The 20012-nt window shown below is 46.0% G+C and overlaps 1 protein-coding gene across 1 annotated transcript in view; it reads right to left on the bottom strand.

The window, feature by feature from the left end:
* FARP1 (FERM, ARH/RhoGEF and pleckstrin domain protein 1) overlaps nucleotides 1-20012 on the bottom strand; it is a 303782-nt gene that overhangs the window by 49554 nt on the left and 234216 nt on the right. The window contains exons 7-13 of the mRNA XM_020902387.2: nucleotides 14932-15046; nucleotides 13935-14082; nucleotides 10976-11071; nucleotides 8878-9041; nucleotides 7949-8017; nucleotides 5283-5358; nucleotides 3906-4158 (exon numbers count right to left, since the gene is read on the bottom strand). Of these exons, the coding sequence (XP_020758046.2) occupies nucleotides 3906-4158; nucleotides 5283-5358; nucleotides 7949-8017; nucleotides 8878-9041; nucleotides 10976-11071; nucleotides 13935-14082; nucleotides 14932-15046 (921 nt within the window). The remainder of the gene's footprint in view (nucleotides 1-3905; nucleotides 4159-5282; nucleotides 5359-7948; nucleotides 8018-8877; nucleotides 9042-10975; nucleotides 11072-13934; nucleotides 14083-14931; nucleotides 15047-20012) is intronic.

The following is a 20012-nucleotide window of genomic DNA, read 5'->3' on the forward strand; positions in this document are numbered from 1 at the left end:
TGGTTCAACTTCATGGATGTGTGTGCCCTTCTCAGACCACACAGGGAGATCGCAAAGGCCAGGGAAGGGCTTGGGGACCAGTCTCGTTGCAGGCAGGGAGCACGGAAGGTGAGAAGGTGGAGGCTGTTGGCTTTCCCGGACAACCTCACCTCAGTGAACTGGCTCACAGAATGCTTAGGCTGACTCCCCCAGCAGTGCAGGCAAGCTCTCCCAGAGGCAACGAGTGAATATTCTGAGCACTTCAGAACACGTGGCTTTTGAACAAACTCTACCCTTCCCCTGTGTCCCTCCTTTCCTGTAAGCACTGTGAACCACACCAAAATTGCCACTCTCACAAAGACTGGCTGAGACGTGGAAACTGAGTTGCTTGGCTGGGAGAAAACAAACCTGAGAAACTCTCCCAGTGGCCCTGAAAGTGCAAAATCTTGTCAAGATAGAACTGGGTACACCACTGTTGAGCAGTCGCTTTTGAAAACACTTTAGATAAAAGGCCACTTCTTCAGACCAAAGCAAAACAAAATAATTACTGGAATATGTTCTGCTTTGGGATTTACATTTGATGATTCACATTCTAAGATGGGTAAGTTCATACCTTTCGCTCCTCCATATTGCATGATCAGACTGCTATATGATAAGAGGTGAAAACAAAACTCATTTGAGCAAACCACCTTCACAAATAAACCACAGATCCCAAATGTGACTCTGTTTAACTCACATTTGACTACTTTTTATATAGCAAGTTGACATCTTTTTCTAAGTTCAAAACAGGAAAAGCAAAATTGGGATATAAACTGCAAAAATCCCACAAAACAAAAAGCAGAAGTTCATCTTACCTAGTATGGACTCTTAACAACCTAAGCCTACATGATTCCTAGTCTCCATGATTTTAATTATTAATCCACACGAGAATGTAAAAAAAAAAAAATTGAATCCCAAAGTTCCTAGTGCATTAAGATGCCACAGAGAGTAAAATGCTGAAGTCCAGAGGCCAAGGCTCTGGTTTTAGCTTTGTCATGCAACAGCTATAGGACAACATGAAGTCTCTTACCTTCATCAGAACAAGGTTTCTCAACAATAAATGAAGGTTTAACCTAGGTGACCTCTAAGGTCCCTTCTGGTTTTAAAATTCTGCAACTCTATTAAATATGTAAATCTAAAGCAAGACATGAAGAGACTACTTCAATGAACATCTTTCAAGCTATCCAGTAAGCAATTTGATTCATCAATCATGCACTGAATCAAATGACTAGAAAGATAAAGCCAAAGTGTGTATAAAAATGGATTAAGTTTTCAGAATCTTTAAAACCAATGTCTTGACATTCATGTGGACAGACAGTCACGTGTGAACCACAGGATCTGTCAATATTTTTGCTTGTTCAACACTGCTGCCAAATTCTACTCGGTTTCCTAAACACGCTTAGTTAGCTCTTCCTCATGACAAAGCCACATGATGAGTTTTTATAAGGCCACTGGCAAGGCGACACCCCAGGGATGGATCACTGTTACAACTCTTTCCAATAGTTTTAGGATCTAAAATTAGGATCTAAAATTTTTGTTCTACAATTTATCTGGGGGAAAAAAAAAGTACCAAAGACTAAAAAGTACCAAAGAGCAGGCAAAGTGCCAAAATACCAAAAAAAATTTCATTTGTAATGCTTTTGTTATTCAGCAAGCAAGCCAACATTTCAGCTAACACTTTCGTCACATCCCACTAGGTTCTAGAAGGCAACAGCATCTGGCCAAGAGACGACCCTGGCCTAGCAAAGCCATCTGGGGAGCCCAAGAGGCACTCCAGACCAGTTATCTCTCAATTTCTGGGGTCAGGGCTCAGGCAACAACTATTTTTAAAATGTCTCAGGTGATTCCAAAGTGCCACTAAGGCTGAGAAGCAATGCAAGTTCAAACCACCTTCCATCTGAAATGCAGGTATACTGGGAGGAAGGCACTAGTACAGGTGGGAAGATTTAAAAAGAAGCCAAACCTCTCACTACTTCCACTTTCTTTTTTCCTGCACAGAGAACAGCTGGAAGTCACTGATCCGGGGAGAAGACACTGTTCCTGACAGTGTACATGTTCAGAACATGCATAAACATCAACCAAAGGCCATGAGACTGGGAAACAGTTCTCAGCAGAGTGCACTATTCAAAGGCAGGCACTGAGTTTGCTAACTTCCTGACAACAGCAGCATGCAGTCTTCGAGCGCTCACTTTCTCCTGCGTCAACACTCCAAAGCATCTCTGTGCTTCACCAAGAGGTTCTGACAGCCAGAGTTACAGCTTCTTCAAGCATCACCAACATTTGACTTATAGAAGCAAACCCAAACCAAACCAGCAATCCCATGCCAACTTTAGTTCACGAGGATTTATATCATTTCATAGAAAGTCTGCAAAGAAGAGAAAGAATTCCACATGCTTCCGATTTAAATATTCATTAGTCTTCACTAAGATTTCAACCACGCTTCCATCTCAACAAGCAACCAACTTACACTGGGCCTTGAAATTTTGTCAATTCCTCACTTTATGAGGCATTGCAAAGCAGTCCTCCTTTTAAAGAAGGGGTTTCCAAGTTAAGCCTGCACCTTTCCTGGGACCTCAATGACACTTTAGTCCCAATACTCAACCAACTGGGAGGATGATCTGTGTACATGATTGAACATACGAAGAAAATTTCCAGGTAAATACAACAGACTATACACAGGATCAGATTCATAATAGTATTTCTTCCTTGCCTTCAATCAGAAAGAGAAACTAGCTCTTGGTATGACCAGAGAAACTTGTCATGATATGTGAAGTTTTGTTAGTCTGACAGATTTGAGAAGTCAGGCATGGGCTATCCAAACCTGTCTGCCCAAAACTCCCTATGACAAATGTCAATTACAAATTAACAAGCCGCTAGGACTCATCCTCTCCAGGGAAACCCTCGACTCGCGAGGCCAGGTTGCCAACTTTGAGGACTGGCCCTCTTGTCTCCTCATTCATCCTCCTCTCTCTCCTGGTTCAGAGGCAGGCCACCCAAGGACTTCTTTGTCCTCACCCTGGAGGGGGAGCTCAGCACGGCTGGATTGCCGAACACCAGGGGCTGGCTCAGAGGGTTCACCATTTCAGAGTCTGAATCACTGGACTCGCTACCACTGCTGGTGGAGCCCTCGGTCATTTGCAGAGGTGCCTTGCCAGCGGTACCCGCTGATGGCACCATCCTCGAGGTTAGACCCATGAGAGGTGTACCATTAGCCAGCATTCTACCTCGTGAACCAGCCAGGCCTCCCTTTCCAAGGCCATCAGGCATATCCATTGTCTCTGGGGTTGAGGCTACCTGGCTAAGAATAAGTGGATCTGTCTCTGACTTGTTGTATCTCAGATTCCTTAAGTATGGCCTTTGTGAGCCGGGGGAACCGTTCTCACAACAGGGTTCCTGGCTTGGGAAACACTCTCCTCCCATGCCTCTCTCTCTGCGGTCATATGTGTTCTCAGAAACATAGCCCTGAGACCCGGTCCTGTCCCAGCTCAGGCTTGGACTTGAACTGCTGCTGGGAGACAAGGGAGCAGCCAGGGGGCTGTGACCGCCTGAACCTCTGAACATCTCGTCTATCAGAGAGCTGTGTCGTGGGAGTCTGGGGCTCCCACTCAGATCGAAGCTGAGGTCTGCCGAGTCACCGTCAAGGAATTCCCTGGAAGGGGGCCGGGAGGACTTGGCAGGGTGAGGGGCAGCCCGGGGCCTAGCCTCTATTCGCCTCTCATCATCCCTGGACGGCAGATAAACGCCACTGGTCACGTCAGCCTCATAGTTGTCATTTGTTTGGGACCGGGACGCGTGCTCCCTGAGCAGGTCGGATTCACTGTCTACGTCACTGCAGTCAATGAAAGGAATGGACGCGCTGCTGCCTCGGGCAGCCTCGGATGCTGGACCTGTGCTTGGCTGCGGGGGCCGCGGCCTACTCTGCTGGGGCCTGTCCTTAATCAGCTCCTCGTCCTCCTCCGCCGCCGCCCCGCTGGCCCCGTCTCCTCTCGCGCTCCCGGCCGGGCTCCTGGACGGGCCGGGGCCGCGCTGCCGCTCTGCGTCCTCGGCCGACGCCGCGGTCACGTCCCCGCCCTGCGGGCAGCTCTGGCCGCCCGGGGGTTCCGAGCCTTCTCCGAGGGTCAGGCTGACACTCTGCTGAGCCTGGGGGAAGAAGCGGGGCGGGGAAGGCGGGGTAAGAGAAAGGGATGGGGGGAGATAGAAAAGGGAGCCGTTAGACACCAGCGCAGAGAGAGAGCACGCAAGACGCGGCGTCTAATTGAATAGCAGAGCCTTGCGCATCATGTGGCCAAGGAGTGCTCGAGAAAAGCCTGCCCTCCGCTCTTGGAACGAAGCGCCCTGGCACTAAGCGGGCCCTCCCAGGGGTGTCTTGCCAGGTTCCAGAACGTTCTTTCAGGGTCCCCGGCAGCCCAAGTGAGGCAGGGCCTTGGCCATTCCAGGATCCGGGGTCTCCTCTTGGGTCTCTTGCGTTTTCTTTGGAACCAGAGCGCCCATCTCACCCACAGGGGGCTTCCCGAGTTGGTGTGGGGGCAGGGGGTGGAGGAAAAGGCACCCCCCCCCCAGGGCCCCCAAAAGCCAGTTGACACGGATTTCAGACAAATGACAGAAACTGCCTTTGTTTCAATGCCCAAGGGTAGGAGTGGGCTGGGCACGGCTCTCTTTGGAGTTACACAATGAAATCGCCTTCGTGTTCTTCCCCAACAAAGCTCTTATTCTCCTGTAGAGAAAACCCTGAGAGCACACCCAGAGACCAGCTCCGGGGCAAACGCGCTCTGGCCACCCTCAGAGCAAGAGTGATAATGGGTTCTGCTGCCAACTGCGGGCGCTGCCCTGTAACGCGAGCCCTGGGAACTGGTGGCCCGGTCCTCTGCCAGCGCGAGGTTCTGACCTTGGCACCGAAGGGGAAGCTACACCCATCCCTCGAGAACTAGGTTCCTGACGCCCGGCCACAGCTGGAGGAGGAGGGTGGGCTTGGCTCTGGGGGGGCCCCCAAGCCTTACGCTGAGCTCAGGCCAACAGAGGAACATCCTTGGGGGCAAGGGCGTGGGAGGGAGAGGGGCAGGGATACAGGCTAGGGTCTCGGAGCCCAGGCTTCCGAGGTGAGGAGCGCAGAGCCTGAGTCTCGCCAGGGTCAGAGCACAGAGCTCGACTTCCCAGAAAACACCCCTGAAGGGTGAAGGACGGAAAACTCAAAAGCAGACCCGGCCCTCAGCAGAGGACGTCTGGGGGCAAACAGATCCATGAGAGCGGCTGACACCATCACTAACTTGTTTCGGCACTTCTGAATTTGGCTCTGCCGGCTGTGTAGCAAGGCTTCTGATGGAATGGATCTTGCTGTGTTTCCTGGGAGAAATCACACCAGACAGACCAAGTTAGATGACTTGTGTTTTTGTTGTTGTTGATTAAAAAAAACAAAAACCAAACAGCACTAGGTACTCACTCAATAGGGACACCTAAAGTAGTCTAGATAAATCCCTGGAAATAGACCCAGTCACCCCTTATGCAACACTTGTAGGACCCAGGGGTTGCTTCAATCTTGAGTTAATTCTCAGCATCCCTAGCTTCCGCTGGATCGGTCCAGCTGGTTGGGAGCACCAGCTACTGAATGTTCACTCTCTAGTTACGGGAAATGTCACCGGAAGGGAGAAGGTGGCTGGACTTGCCAAAGCTCTGAATTGCAAGCGAAAGTGTGACAATACGAAATCAATTTGTGTGCCCTGGGTAATGATTTTCTAGATCAGTTCTGTAATAGAGGCCACTGGCACTAATTGGCTGACTCCTTCACAGCCCTCGGTTCAGAGAAAAGGCCCTGCCCCAGGAATGAATTTATAGACTCCACAGTAGAAGAAGCTGGATTTCAGTGCTACCAACACCTCCCCTTTAATCTGTTCTTTCCCTTAGCGTGTGTCAGGCCCCACCTTCCCAGGGAGCAAGCATTAGAAACTTTTAAGGCATTCACACATGTGTGCTAAGCCACTCAGTTATGTCTGACTCTGCGACTCCACGGACTGTAGCCCGCCAGGCTCCTCTGTCCATGGGATTCTCCAGGTAAGGATACCGGAGTGGGTTGCCATTTCCTTCTCCAGGGGATCTTCCCAATGCAGGGATCGAACCCAAGTCTCTTAAGTCGCCTGCACTGGCAGGTGGGTTCTTTACCACTAGTGCCACCTAGGAAGCCCATTCACACACATGAAACAAGAGAGATTAAATTCCAATGTCTATCCAGTTTTTCTTTAAAATACTCCAAAGTAACACACCAAAGCTCTGGAGCACCCATATTGTGAGTTGGAGAGAGCAGGGACCCTTCTCATATGATCCCCAAAAGACTAATTTGAATCATTTGAAAAAATGATGGGCTTTGTTACATCTAGATAAACAGGCCAATAACCTTCTGAACATTACGTCTCTGGATACGGGGAGGGAGAAAGAAGCCCAGTTCTGAATCACAACAAATATACAAGGATGGTCACAGCAGCGTGTTTGTTTCCGCCAAACAAAACACTCAACAACCTGAATGTTTGTCAACAGGGAATCAGATAAATTAAAAATAATACTTTCATGATACCATAAAATGATGAACCCAGATCTCAAACTCAGGGTAGGGTTTAAGGAGCAAGATACACAATTATGTACAATGTAATACTGCTTATACAAATGAAAAAGGACATCCCCAGGGCAATTCTGCCTATTCTCTTGGGTACATGAATATTTCTATTAGAAGTAACATGAATCAGGTATTTTGCCTCTGGGGAGGGGAGGAGGGACATAATGAAGGCTGTTGGTTAGAGGGGGTTTTTCACTACATCCATAACCACAACAGTTATGAATAAAAGAGGAAATAAAACCTGAGGAACAAAATATTAAAAATGTTACTAATTCTAAGTAGTAGGAACATGCGTGCTTGCTGTATTCTCTGTGCTTTATTATACTTTTAAAATGTGTTCAAGTGAAAAAATAAAAACATTAAAACACTTGTAATTCTCCAGGTAGGAACACCGGAGTGGGTAGCCATTCCCTTTCTCCAGGGGATCTTTCAGATCCAGGGATTGAACCCAGTTCTCCAGCATTGCAGGCAGATTCGTCACTGTCTGAGCCGCCAGGAAAGCTCTGTGACTGAGTGGTCCTTGGTAAACCAACATTTCATCCGTTAACCCTTTTCTTTTATCCCTTTATGCAGAACAATGCTGAAGGGCAATGGGCTCTGGAGCTGGGTGACCTGGGCGAATTACTCAGTATCTTTGAGCTAATGTGTCTCAGTCTTTTAAAAGGGGAGAAAATAGCACCGACCTCGCAGAGAGGGTACAAAGACTCCATGAGTTCATATGTCTAGGGGACTTGGGAAAGGCCTGGCACATAACAAGAGCTACCAGCACACAATGATCATTGTGAGCTAACAATTATTAAGAGCTAACAACAACAATAATAATAAATCCCGTTTCTCTTCAATCAAACTTTGAGTTAAAAAGTTTATAGAACTCTACTCAGTACAGTACTCTATAATGACCTGCAATGTAGATTCTATGGGAGTAGGATATAAAAAGAGGGGATATATGTATAACTGGGTCATTTTGCTGTACATCAGAAACTAACACAACACTGTAAACAACAATACTTCAAATAAAAATGAATTAAATAAATAAAACTAAAGAAAAGGGGTTGCAACTTTTCCAATTAAAAAAGATTTCATAGAAATCCTGTCAGCTCAAATCCCCGAATATCTAAGGACTCAAGGGTGAGTAGGTCTTCACAGCGCTGTATCCCCTCCGTAAGCTCCGGTTCTTCCTCCATCCCTGCCCCCTGCCTCTCACCCTGGAGTGAGGGTCTGCAGCTCTTCTTAACACTGATCAGGCAGGGCCCACCCGTGGCCCACCCACCCGTGGCCCACCCAGAATGACTCCTCTCAAATCAGAAGCAGCACTGACGTTTCTCTTACCTTTCAAACTGCACTTTCTTATGTCCGCCTTCTTTAACATAGTCGAGAACCTGCTTCTGAGTCCGACCACTACGACGAAGACCGCGGGCAGGAAGGGAGAAGACAGCAAGGCGTTCTCAGGTCACACTCGGCCCAGCCCTCCGCCACCTCTGCCTCCCCTCCTCCCGTAAGCAGTCCCAGGAGAACCTGTGCCCTGGTGTCCCTTCTCCCTCTCGATACATCCCTTATCAATATAACAGAAAGGAAGGCCGACCACCCAACAATTCTGTGTTTGGCTATGAGGCAACCATCCCAAGAGCCGGTATACTTCATGAAAGTGAGATAGTTCTAGTCACTGTACACGTCAATGCCTAGGATGCAATCTGACATGCAGTAGACACTCAAAGATCTGCTGAAAGACTGAGAGAGAAACTGAACCAATGATGGGCAAGTCTACACAGCCTTTGGTGAAGATACAGCAAAATTGTTTTTAAGTTGCTTTTTTTTTTTTTCATGTGGACCATTTTTAAAGTCTTTATTGAATTTGTTACAATATTACTTGTGTTTTATGTTTTAGTATTTTGGCTAGTGAGGCATTTGGGATCTTAGGCCCCAGATCAGGAATCCACACCCACTGCATTAGAAGGCGAAGTCTCAACCACTGGACCGCCAGGGAATTTCCTCTAGAGCAAATGTTAACAAGGCATGTTCGCCTCTACCTAGAAAGGGAATTCTTTGTGCATGAGAGTGCACCACTGGAAGTTGACCATGGCTGGGTAGACAGCCTCGTGGCTATCTAAGATTCAAATAGAACACAACAAGGATCTACCAGGAGCCTTCTAGGATGACCAAGTAAACACCCTATCTGCCGAGTTGTCTTGGAAGGTAACTTGAAAGTCTTGGGGAAATGAATCCATGATAAACGTGGAGATGGAAAGCATAGTCCTCACCTGAACCGAAACGATGACCCTCGGCTAAAGAGGACGGGCTTGGGTTTTGGCTTGGGCTCTTCGAAAAGTCTAAAAAAAGCATGATGTTCAACACAGATTTTCCAGAAGGACTTGCAAAAATCCCGACTGGCCATTAGGAATTCCAAGGTATCCTGGTACGAGCTCTAAAGAGAGAAGGGAGCATCGTGGGTTTTGCCATTCCCACAGACGATCAGTTGAAAAACAGAAACGGGGGCAGGAAACAAATCTGTCCCATAAAGTTTCAGTGGTGTGTTTCATTATGGCGTGCCCATAAACCCACATACTGAGTAAAATACAGGTGTTCCTTATGATGCCATATTGTCATCTTTCAACCATTTTCTTCCCCACTTAATTCCTCAGAGGAACAAACAGAAAATGGGATACTCAGCAGAAATCATAACGTGCCCTTTGACTGAATTCATAAACAGATTCTGTTCACTTGGCTTACATTTCCTTCTTTAAAAAAAAACCCAAGTACCGAAATTCCTTTTATGCCTCCTTAAAAGAATCGAAACAGTTTTTCTTTCCATTCTCTCTCTCACGGTTCATGCCAACTTTGAATATTGAGCTTAAGCCTTTCCTGCATTAAACAGCATAGGATCCCAGCCTCCAGGTGGCCCCGGGACTGTATAGGAAATGAACTTTTATTTTTTTTTTCTGGAGCACAAAAGTATCAGTCAAGGCTGAAAAACTCATGTCCTTTGATTTGAGAAAGGGGATATGGTAATTTTCTGCTCCTAAACTGAATGCTCCCAATTTAAGTGGCCAGCTTTTGTAAACAAAGGTTACCACAGTCCCTAACATTCCCAGCAGTCCCAGCTATTTTGGGGGAATCTCACAGCTCTATTTCAACTTACAGACAAGTCAGGCTGCAGGACACAGTCTTTTGGACTCAAAACACATTTTCTCATACAAAACAACTTCCAAGGGTGCCTGCTTCCCAGGGCAGGTCATAAAAACCCAGTTCATCCATACTGTATCCAAAGTACTATAAGCCTTCTTGTTCAGTTGTTCAGTCACGTCCAATTCTTTGCGACCCCCATGGACTGCAGCATGCCAGGCTTCCCTGTCATTCACCATCTCCCGGGGTCTGCTCAAACTCATGTCCATTGAGTCAATGATGTCATCCAAATACCTCATCCTCTGTCGACCCCTCCTCCTCCTGCCTTCAATCTTTCCCAGCATCAGGGTCTTTTTCCAATGAGTCAGCTCTTCGCATCAGGTGGCCAAAATATTGGAGTTTCAGTTTCAACATCAGTCCTTCCAATGAACACCCAGGACTGATCTCCTTTAGGAGGGACTGGTTGGATCTCCTTGCAGTCCAAGAGACTCACAAGAGTCTTCTCCAACACCACAGTTCAAAAGCATCAATTCTTCAGTGCTCAGCTTTCTTTATAGTCCAACTCTCACATCCATACATGACTACTGGAAAAACCATAGCCTTGACTAGACGGACCTTTGCTGTCCAAGGGACTATAAGCCTAGACTGCCATTTATAATCTTTTTCCTCCCACGGGAATAAAGTACTCCAGTCCTAGTTGGGGACATCAGTGCTCTGTCATCACCTCCTCCATCCCTATTTATGGTGGAAGGAGAAGATGCTTTCTTCCTTCTTTGACCCAGAGCCACGTGAGTGACATCTATAGAGGGTCGGCGGGCAGCCTGTGCAGGAGGGGCTGGGTCAGCTCCTGAGAATGCACTGTCAAGGGGTGAGGGGCCCCAGGATGGGCAGGGACAGGCCTGGAACACGGCAGAATGCTGAGCAGGATCTGGGGGTGGCTGAGGCTGGAGACACAGCAACTACAGAGCGGGGTTGGGGCGGGGGTTGTTGGATGTAAACACATCTGCGCACAGGGAAGTGACCCCTCCCAGGGACACATCTGTGCCCTCGTCCGCTGATGACAGCTGTGCAGTGGCTCGGCCTTCGGACACACGGTGCAGACCAGCAGATACCTGCAGGGCTGCTGGCCGCGGGGTCCACCTGCGCCCTAGTGAGACCCACGCCACCCGAGGTGACTCAGGTTCACTTGAGGAACATCAAGTCCTGTCCCCACGGAGGTTCCTGAGAGGCACTTACGTTCACATCCGGGCGGAGCTTGATGAGAAAGCGCTTCCTCTTGAAGCTCAGCTTCCGCACCTTTGCCCAGTTGAAGGCGTTGATCTTCGTAAAACCCTGAGAAGAGACGCATCAGCTGGTGAGCCGGGAACTGCACCATCAGCAACACGGGAGCTGGTCTGCTTTGCTCCCGGGGATCAGAAGGGACGGCTGATGTGACTGTTCATAAGAATGCCTCCTGCTGCAGAATTCCAGGGCTCTGTGGCTGTAAGTGATACCCACTCCCTTCCTAGATTCATTGTTTCGCACTAACTCCATGATCTGACTTTCATACTTAAGTCTGCCTCCAGAGAGGGGAGAGGCTGGCCAAGCAGCTGATAAAGAGAAAGATAAATAAGAATAATAACCACAACAACCACCATAATTATTAGCGACCATCACTGAGCGAGTGCCAGGCACGGTCCTAAGTCCTTTACAGGCCTTTTCTTGTGAAACCTTACATGAAAGCCTAGGGAGCTGGGTTTATCTTCATTCTACCCATGTGGAAGTCGCAGCATGGCAGGATTTTAATTTGTTCTAAATCAGATGGTCCCTGCAGCAGAATGAGATTCCCAGGCGCGTGCCTAAACCAGGAGCCACAGAAGCAACACAGCAGTTAGCGATCACACTTTGTCCACACTGCTCTGGCCCCTGGACCCGGTGGGCTTCCCACAGCATGGGACAGAGGGAGACCCCCGCCTCGGGTGTCTCTGATACCAGAGAACAGTCTCTGGGAGGGACGCATGTATCCTCCTCTTTGATCACCAGGTGGGATGTGGGAGACCCACAGAGGGGAGCCCCCATATTCCAGCTCCCATCTGTCCCGTCCTCTCAGCTGAAATTAGAATTCCTCCAGCCTACTGGAACACCAGGCCCATTTGTTTAAATTGGCTGGAATGAAGCAATTAGGCACTGGCAGGAAGATTAATTCCAAGACACAGTCCTTGTACATGATTACATTACTGAGCAGTTCTCCACATTTCAAGTGTCTCAAACACAATCAAAGCAAATTAATTCAATTGTGAGGCATGTCTTTTCCTGCTCACCCCCATCTTTAGAAATGTTAAAGGGTTTTAATTTTGAAATGGGATGCTAGGACTGACAACTACATTGTTTTATTGTCATTTTTTTTTTTTTTCCTCATCAGGGACTCCTAGATTATGTCTGTGGGTCAAGAACTGTTGGGGACAGTCACCTCCTCAAACGCCACACTGCTCTTAAAATACTGCTTCCTGGTGTCTCAGAGGAAACTGACTTCAGCTTCTCTTGGGACATGAATCTGTGGTGATTAGTGTCCACTGTAAACGTCTGAGGGCATTCCTGGTAGCTCAGAGGTAAAGAACCCACCTGCAGTGTGGGAAACCCAGGCTCAATCCCTGGGGTCACAAGATCCCCTGGAGAAGGGAATGGCTACCCACTCTAGTATTCTTGCCCGGAGAAGCTCAGAGACAGAGGAGCCTGGCAGGCTACAGTCCATGGAGTTGCAAAGAGCCGGACACAACTGAGCAACTAACACACAGATGCAGATAAACATCTGACACAGGAGAGACAGAATCCCTGGTTATTTTGGTAAAATACAAAGGGGGAGATGGAACACAATCCAGCAGAGATCAAAAAAGTTTTAGGTCATGCATGAGTTTACACATTCGAAACAGGGTGAAATCTGACCCTACTTTATGAGACAAGGCAGGTGCTTTCTACATATCCCTTTGAAACTGAAGCACGGATTATCCACTCTTGTTTAAGAGAGAAGCCTTAAGAGAGGGATGCGTTGTCCAGGACAGGGAATCTAGTCAATATTTTCTAACAACTTTAAATGGAGTCAAATTTATAAAATATTCAATCACTGTGTTGTGCACCTGGAAGCAACATAATACTGCAAATTGATCCTAAAAAAAGAAAATTAAAAATTCTTCAATTAAAAAAAGTCTTGGGGAAAAGCTTTGAGGTAGTACATATGTTCCCTGTCTTGATTTCATAGGACATACAAGGTAAAGAACTTACCCATATTGAAGAATGGCATGTTTTAAATGGTTGCGTTTAATTGCATGTCAATACTACTTCAATGATATTATTAAGAAAAACAGATGCAGTCATCAATAACAGTACAGAAGCACTGTGATCAAGGCTGCATACACTTCAGGGCGCAGAGTATTATGTCCATTCATAAAACACAAGGGTCCAAGAACAGTATGTGTCTTGCTGCAAAATTACAGAAGGACATGGACACAACTTCTAGGAATTCATAAAACTGCTGTATCTTCTAAGTTAGGCAAATGTGAAACCACAAACAAGCTGACTTGGGTAAAATCCAAGTCAATTAAAAAAAAAACCCAAATTAGATTAAAAAAATCAGATGAATAATATGGGCAAGTGTGAAAAAGGTGCTAATTTTGTGGATCTGAAATCTCGATTCTATTCAACTATGTTCTAAGTTAGGTTCACAGAGAAATACAGAGAATCTGTGATCCTACACAGTCAACATGCTAAGTTACCTCGGTTTGTGTCCACTTCTTTGCAACTCTGCACCGGAGCCTGCTAGGCTCCTCTTTCCATGAGATTCTCCAGGAAAGGATACTGACTGTGTTGCCATGTCCTCCTCCAGGGGATCTTCCCAACCCAGGGATCAAACCCATGTCTCTTACATCGCCTGCACCGGCAGGGGGGTTCTTTACCATTTGGGAAGCCCAAAAAGTCACTCAACACAAAATCTGCAAGCACGGGCTCCCCAAGCTGAGCAAGGGCAACAGAAATCCAATCTGTAAGTCTGAGGATGGAAAGAAACAGAAAACCCAGGAGCGAGGTTTGTCTGTTCCCTTCGTCACCTAAAAATAATCATTGGAGATCTCAGCCTGGACCACCCAACATGGAATCAGAGTTGAAGGGTCAACTCTTATCTCTCCATCACCAAGGGAACCGAGCTGGTTCTAAACGCTCTTACCTGAAACACTAGAATCCCCGTGTTGGCCACGGCCAGGTTGATCTTCGTGCCTTCCCGGTCCTTGGCCGGGTGCAATCGGATGCCGTACATCTCCAGTCTGCGGGCAATCTCTAGGAGCTGGAAATCCGATTCTGCTGGTGTTTGTCCACTGACAATACAAAAAAATCAAGAGAAAGGCCAGGAGATTTGAACTCCCTGTGTCTATGAACTCAAGATTAAGCACCTTCTCCTGGCAAATAAAAAGGCGTTTCATCACTAACAATGGGGCTACCTGATCAGACGACACCCAGCCTCCAGTTCATTATAACTCAAAGTCAAGCCAGTGGAACAAAAGCTGTATTGCTTGTGTAACACAAAACCCCCAAAGTCTATCTCATACTCGGCCCGCTTTTTAGAATCTCAAAGAGTTTCCTTTAAGGTCATATGAAAGCAAAACACCATCATGCTGAAACAAGTTTCTAGTCACTGAACAATAGCCCTAAATTTGCAAAGTTCAAGGCAATACTCTATCAAAGGCAACTATCAACCAGGACTCGAGTGCTTTCCTTGAAACGCAGTAACAAAAATGGAAGGCACAGAGAATAGTTGAAGACATTTTATTGATCAAAGGAAAGAAACCAAACTGGAGGTGGAATAAAGGTTCCCCATTGCCACACTATTCTTATATTGTCCCTAGTTCATGATGTCCCCTTCCTGATTTCCTGGTACTTGGGTCTTACACTCTTTCTCTTACTCAAAAGCACAGGGTCCTAAAATGCCAGTGTTACTCTCGTCTCACAAAAAAGCAAGGAAGGAGTCCAGGGGTTTGGTCTTGAGTGGGCAACCTGCATCTCTGAGAGTCCGGAATAAGTAACAACACTGACCAAGCCTCTGGGCCCTCCTCCCTCACTCTTTGCATATTTCTTCCCAATACTTACTCTGTGTGTGTGTACAGGTACTTAGTGAATGTTAGAGGACAGAGAGAAACAGCTCAAAGGAAGCAACAAAGGAGACTTACATGTGGTTATGGTGAAATTCCACGATTTTGTCTTCTAGCGCATCTTGCTGAGGTATGTACTTATTTTTTGCTAAATGCTCTCTGTCCGACGCCTCATCAAAATCCCCAATCTCAGCTACAAAGAAAGGGAGAAAGAAAAACCAGCCACATATGATTACTACTTCACAGTTTGTTACATTCCCAGTGGACTGTTCCCCAGCGAGTAAACCGGAAAAAGCAGCCGCGAACATAAGGCGATCCCAGCTGGCGGGTATCATAAGGGCGAGATGTGAGAAGCTGTGGACGGGGGGACAGATTTAACAGCTCTGCCAATGTAAGATGACAGTTCCCACTTTTTCTCATCTCTACCCGTCAGAAAGAACACTTCAGAGTCATTCATCTTTGGCCATGCACGTTCCTGGTTTTCTTTCCTCCCCACCCAACTAGGGGTTGCTTCTACTTTAGGCAGTAAATTCTAAACAAGAGGATCAAAACATTCTGACTTCTAAATAAGCCCCAGAATTTCAGGACCTGACAAAATCAACTTTGGAAACGCGCATATAACAATTAGTGCAAACCCTACATGCTTTATCATGTAGAGAAAAGGTGATTGTAAATAGGGGTAATGGGCTTCCCAGGTGGCTCAGTGGTAAAGAATCTACCTGCCAATGCAGGAGACATAAGAGATGTGCGTTTGATCCCTGAGTCAGGAAGAGCCCCTGGAGAAGGAAATGGCAACCCACTCCCATGGGAAACTCTCACTGGGAAATCCCATGGACGGAGTAGCCTGGCAGGCTACAGTCCATGGGGTCGCAAAAGAGTTGGATGCAACTAAACAACAACAAAAGGTACCTAATCTAACTTGGTAAGAAAATATATGGCTCTTAAATTTTGTGTAGTCTCATTGTCAGAAATGACCCAAAAGACTGCAAATTGTTACAAAATTTTCATCACCAAGAAAGAGGGTATAACCTCATGTAATCCCAACACAGTCCCCTAACTGCTCTAACCTGGAAAATTAAAGGATAGAAATTTAAAGTAATCATTGTTCCTCTAACAACACTACCTCCAGCTCAGCTTATAGCAATTCAGTACAGATGGGAGTGTGCCTTATCGTATAGTCTGTGTAACAAGATTAATAAAATGAGCAGAGCCCAGCTGTTTAGAGGAAAAGCAAGTAAACTGTTGCTATGAAACCCACTTTTCACTTTGTCTTGTGAAGCAGCTTGTCACACTTTGGGCAATGCAACCCAGTAATCATGCAGGATATGCCCTATATGTTGCTATAATTCACAGCCCCTGAGAATATTTGCTTTGCATCCAACAGTGCCAACTCGCCTGGCACCAGCTGGGCCACTGGAACAATCAATCACTCCCTAGCTTCCGACTACTATGGCAAAATCAATATTATTTCCTAACTGCCCTTTCTTAACAAATTTCCTCCTCCCTAAGTTGTCACTTTCTATCACAAAGGACAGCATGGAAGTGGGGGGACCTCCCCACCACACTGCCACCACTCACTGGTGGCCTTGATGATGTCGGCACTGTCTTTTCTGAAATCCCTTCTATCTTGGCTCAAAAAAGCCAAGTTTATCTCATCATTCATGGTAACAGTGTTCTATCAAGTCCCTACAAAATATCAAATTAGTGAATACTAAACCATCATTCCTGGGTGGCTCAGCTGGTAAAGAATCCACCTGCAATGTGAGAGACCTGCATTCAATCTCTGGGTTGGGAAAGATCCCCTGGAGAAGGAAAAGGCTATCCACACCAGTATTCTGGCCTGGAGAGTTCCATGGACTGTATAATCCATGGGGTGGCAAAGAGTCAGACACAACTGAGCGACTTTCACTTTCACTTTCTTATTCCCAGGGGAAATAAGAGCTTAGGTTCCTCCAACAATCTTGAAACACTTTCATCAAATAGCTGAGTTTTCTGTATGCTTCTGTAGAAATACATCCTCTTTTACGCACTGTGTTGATTCATTAACATCGAACCCACAGCCAACAGCACTGTTAACTCATGCTGGGATGAAGCACATCTGCACCCATGTTTGTTTCTCCACAAACATGTGTGCGTGTGTGCTCAGCCACTGTCCTGTCTGACTCTTTACGATCTCATGGACTGTAGCTTGCCAGGCTCCATTGCCCAAGGAATTCTCCAGGCAAGAATACTCGAGTGGGATGTCATTTCCTCCTCCAGGGGATCTTCCCAACCCAGGGATCGTACCCGCATCTTCTACAATGGCAAGCAGATTCTTTATCACTGAGCCACCTGGGAAGCCCTTACTTCTCCGTAAGGCACGTCAGAACCCATATCTCTAACGTCTCCTGCCTTGGCAGGTGGGTTCTTTAGCACTAACGCCACCTGGGAAGCCCCCATATCAGCTGATGTATATACTGAATTCCTTATCAGTCTACTTTCAGCAAAAAATAAAAATAACAACTCCAGATCTTGTGATTTTCCTGAACTCTCATGAGGATGTGCTTGGGCAAACTTGTGCTTGTACGGTCCTCAGACTGGATGCACATACAACCTGCTGAAATGCACCCCAGCGTGCATCCACGCTACCCGAGAGGTCCTCTTATAAACAGGCCCACCTAGTGTTTGAATCTTCGCTTCACCAGCTTGTCCTGGTCTACTCAGAGTCGATTAGGGAAAATTAAAAGTCCGAAGTTTATACAGGGGGTATCTAAGACCAGTAACAAAGGAACCAATGAAAAATACGCCTGAAAGATGACAGTGAATTCAAATAAAAAGAGGAACATTTTAAAAAATTGGATTGTGTATATAGGAAAAGATGAGATGAAAATACAGCTCAGTAGAGATAATTTTCCATCAGCATTAACATCGCTTTCTGCAGAAAGGAGACGAACTGACCTTTTTTACCATACTGATTGTGCAAATAATTATCAATCATTTAAATGAACACACCATTCACAAGAGATTCTCCTTCTATGATATGATGTATGGTTTAGTTGCTAAGTTGTGTCAGACTTTCGCAACCCCCGGGACTGTAGCCTGCCAGCTCCTCTGTCCATGAGATTACCCAGGCAAGAATACTGGAGTGGGTTGCCCTTTTCTTCTCCAGGGGATCTTCCCAAGCCAGGGATCTAACATGGGTCTCTGGCATTGCAGGTGGATTTTTTACCAACTGTGTCACCAGGAAGCCCAATACAATGCATGGGATGCTCAAAAATACAGAAATAGGGCTTTTTAAGTATAAGAATATTGAAAGTGTCACAAAACTGCATATCAGAGAGAATGAAAATAGCAGGAGTACTTCTGAACCCACCCATTTCATCTGCTGTGGAGAATTCAAGATTCAGAGGATTTTTGAGCCGTTGTTTATGTCTGGGGGTGAAGGGTCCATTGGAGCAAGTACATGGCTTTCTGGACTTCAGTGACCCTCCACTTACCATGTGCGTGGTTTACTCTAACAACAGACTTTAAAAAGGATGGGGCATAAGGGAAAGTGGGTACAAGACTAAATGGCATCAGAAATGGGTGAGTAAATTTCTCTTCTCTCACCAAAAGCCCAGGGTTGGAGACATTTCCTGAAGTGGCTGTTCCAATAAGGAAGTTTTATTTCAAAATTTCCCATTGCTTAGAAAGGGAGGGACGCAGGTGAGTAAGAACAAAGAAAGGTGGATGTGTTTATTGAACTCCTAGAGTATTCTGAATATTGATGCTATTGTTTCATTTTCACAGCTATAGGAAACAGCTTCTATTAGTCCCCTGTTTCAAAGGAAAGAGAAGTGAGGGACTCTGTAACTTGCAGGCTGATCAATCAACTAATAGAAACGAGAACTGCCTGATTCAAAACATTGCTCACTCTACTGTTACTGTAAGAAGAGGGAAGACCAAACAAATGAAAGGGAAAAGTTAGGTAACTGTCTGCACCAAAGTGTCCTCAGTTTAAATGGGGAAAACAGCACTGAGCTCATGGGGGTTGTTACAAAAATTAAATGAGATAATACACAGAACTGGAACATCGTAAAGTCTAATAAAGATTACTTTTTTTTCAAATTAATAAGAAAACACCCATCTATTAAATCTGGTAGATATTCAACAATGCCCATGCACAAAAAGGGCTTCTCTGATAGCTCAGTTGGTAAAGAATCCGCCTGCAAAGCAGGAGATCCCAGTTCGATTCCTGAGTTGGGAAGACCCGCTGAAGAAGAAATAGGCTACCCACTCCAGTATTCTTGGGCTTCCTTTGTGGCTCAGCTGGTAAAGAATCTGCTTGCAATGCAGGAGACCTGGGTTCGATCCCTGGGTTGGGAAGATCCCCTGGAGAAGGAAAAGGCTACCCACTCCAGTATTCTGGTCTGGAGAATTCCATGGACTGTATATATAGTCCATGGGGTCACAAAGAGTCAGATATGACTAAGCAACTTTCACTTTCATGCACACACAAAAAAGATAAGCATGGTTTCTACAAACACCTTGTCATTTTGGGCTAAAGTAATTCCTTGACTACTAGGAGTGACCCTTCCTACAAACCTGTGGAGTCTTGTTAACTGGGCATCTGTGTGGACAGGCTGGGCCTGATTACATGGGATTTCTTTGTATACAATGGAAATTTTAAAATAGTATGACAGCATTTATATACACAAAGTGTTTATATATGTGTTTATATATGTTGACCCTGGTCTATGTACATAATATCCTTCCTGAAACATAATGCGTGTATTTCAAGTAACTTCTGCCTTACCCAGAGGAAAAAAAAATGCCTGTGAGTAGTAAGTAGGGGAGTAGTCAGTAAGCCTTAGAATGAGCACAATCTAATTATCCTTTATTTAGTGTAAGAAAGCTAAAATCTCTACTTCAAGCATCACTTGGATTCTATCCAGGGTCATGTGTCTTGCTTTACTGAACTCTTGAGCAGAGTACAGGAAGGGAAAATCTTTGATAGTTTTATGTCTTATGTCTGAAGGATAAAATGCCATATTCAATAATGAATATTAAATCCAAGAACAGGACAGAACTAGTTTTGTCTACTTGGCCACCGCCCATTCAACTGAATTCGAGTCAGCCGAGTTTTCAACAATCACATCTTCAATCTTGAAAAGCGTGGGCAACCACCCGGACACAGAATT

Source organism: Odocoileus virginianus, chromosome 8 (genome assembly GCF_023699985.2).
Source record: "Odocoileus virginianus isolate 20LAN1187 ecotype Illinois chromosome 8, Ovbor_1.2, whole genome shotgun sequence".
Classification (NCBI taxonomy): Eukaryota; Metazoa; Chordata; class Mammalia; order Artiodactyla; family Cervidae; genus Odocoileus; species Odocoileus virginianus.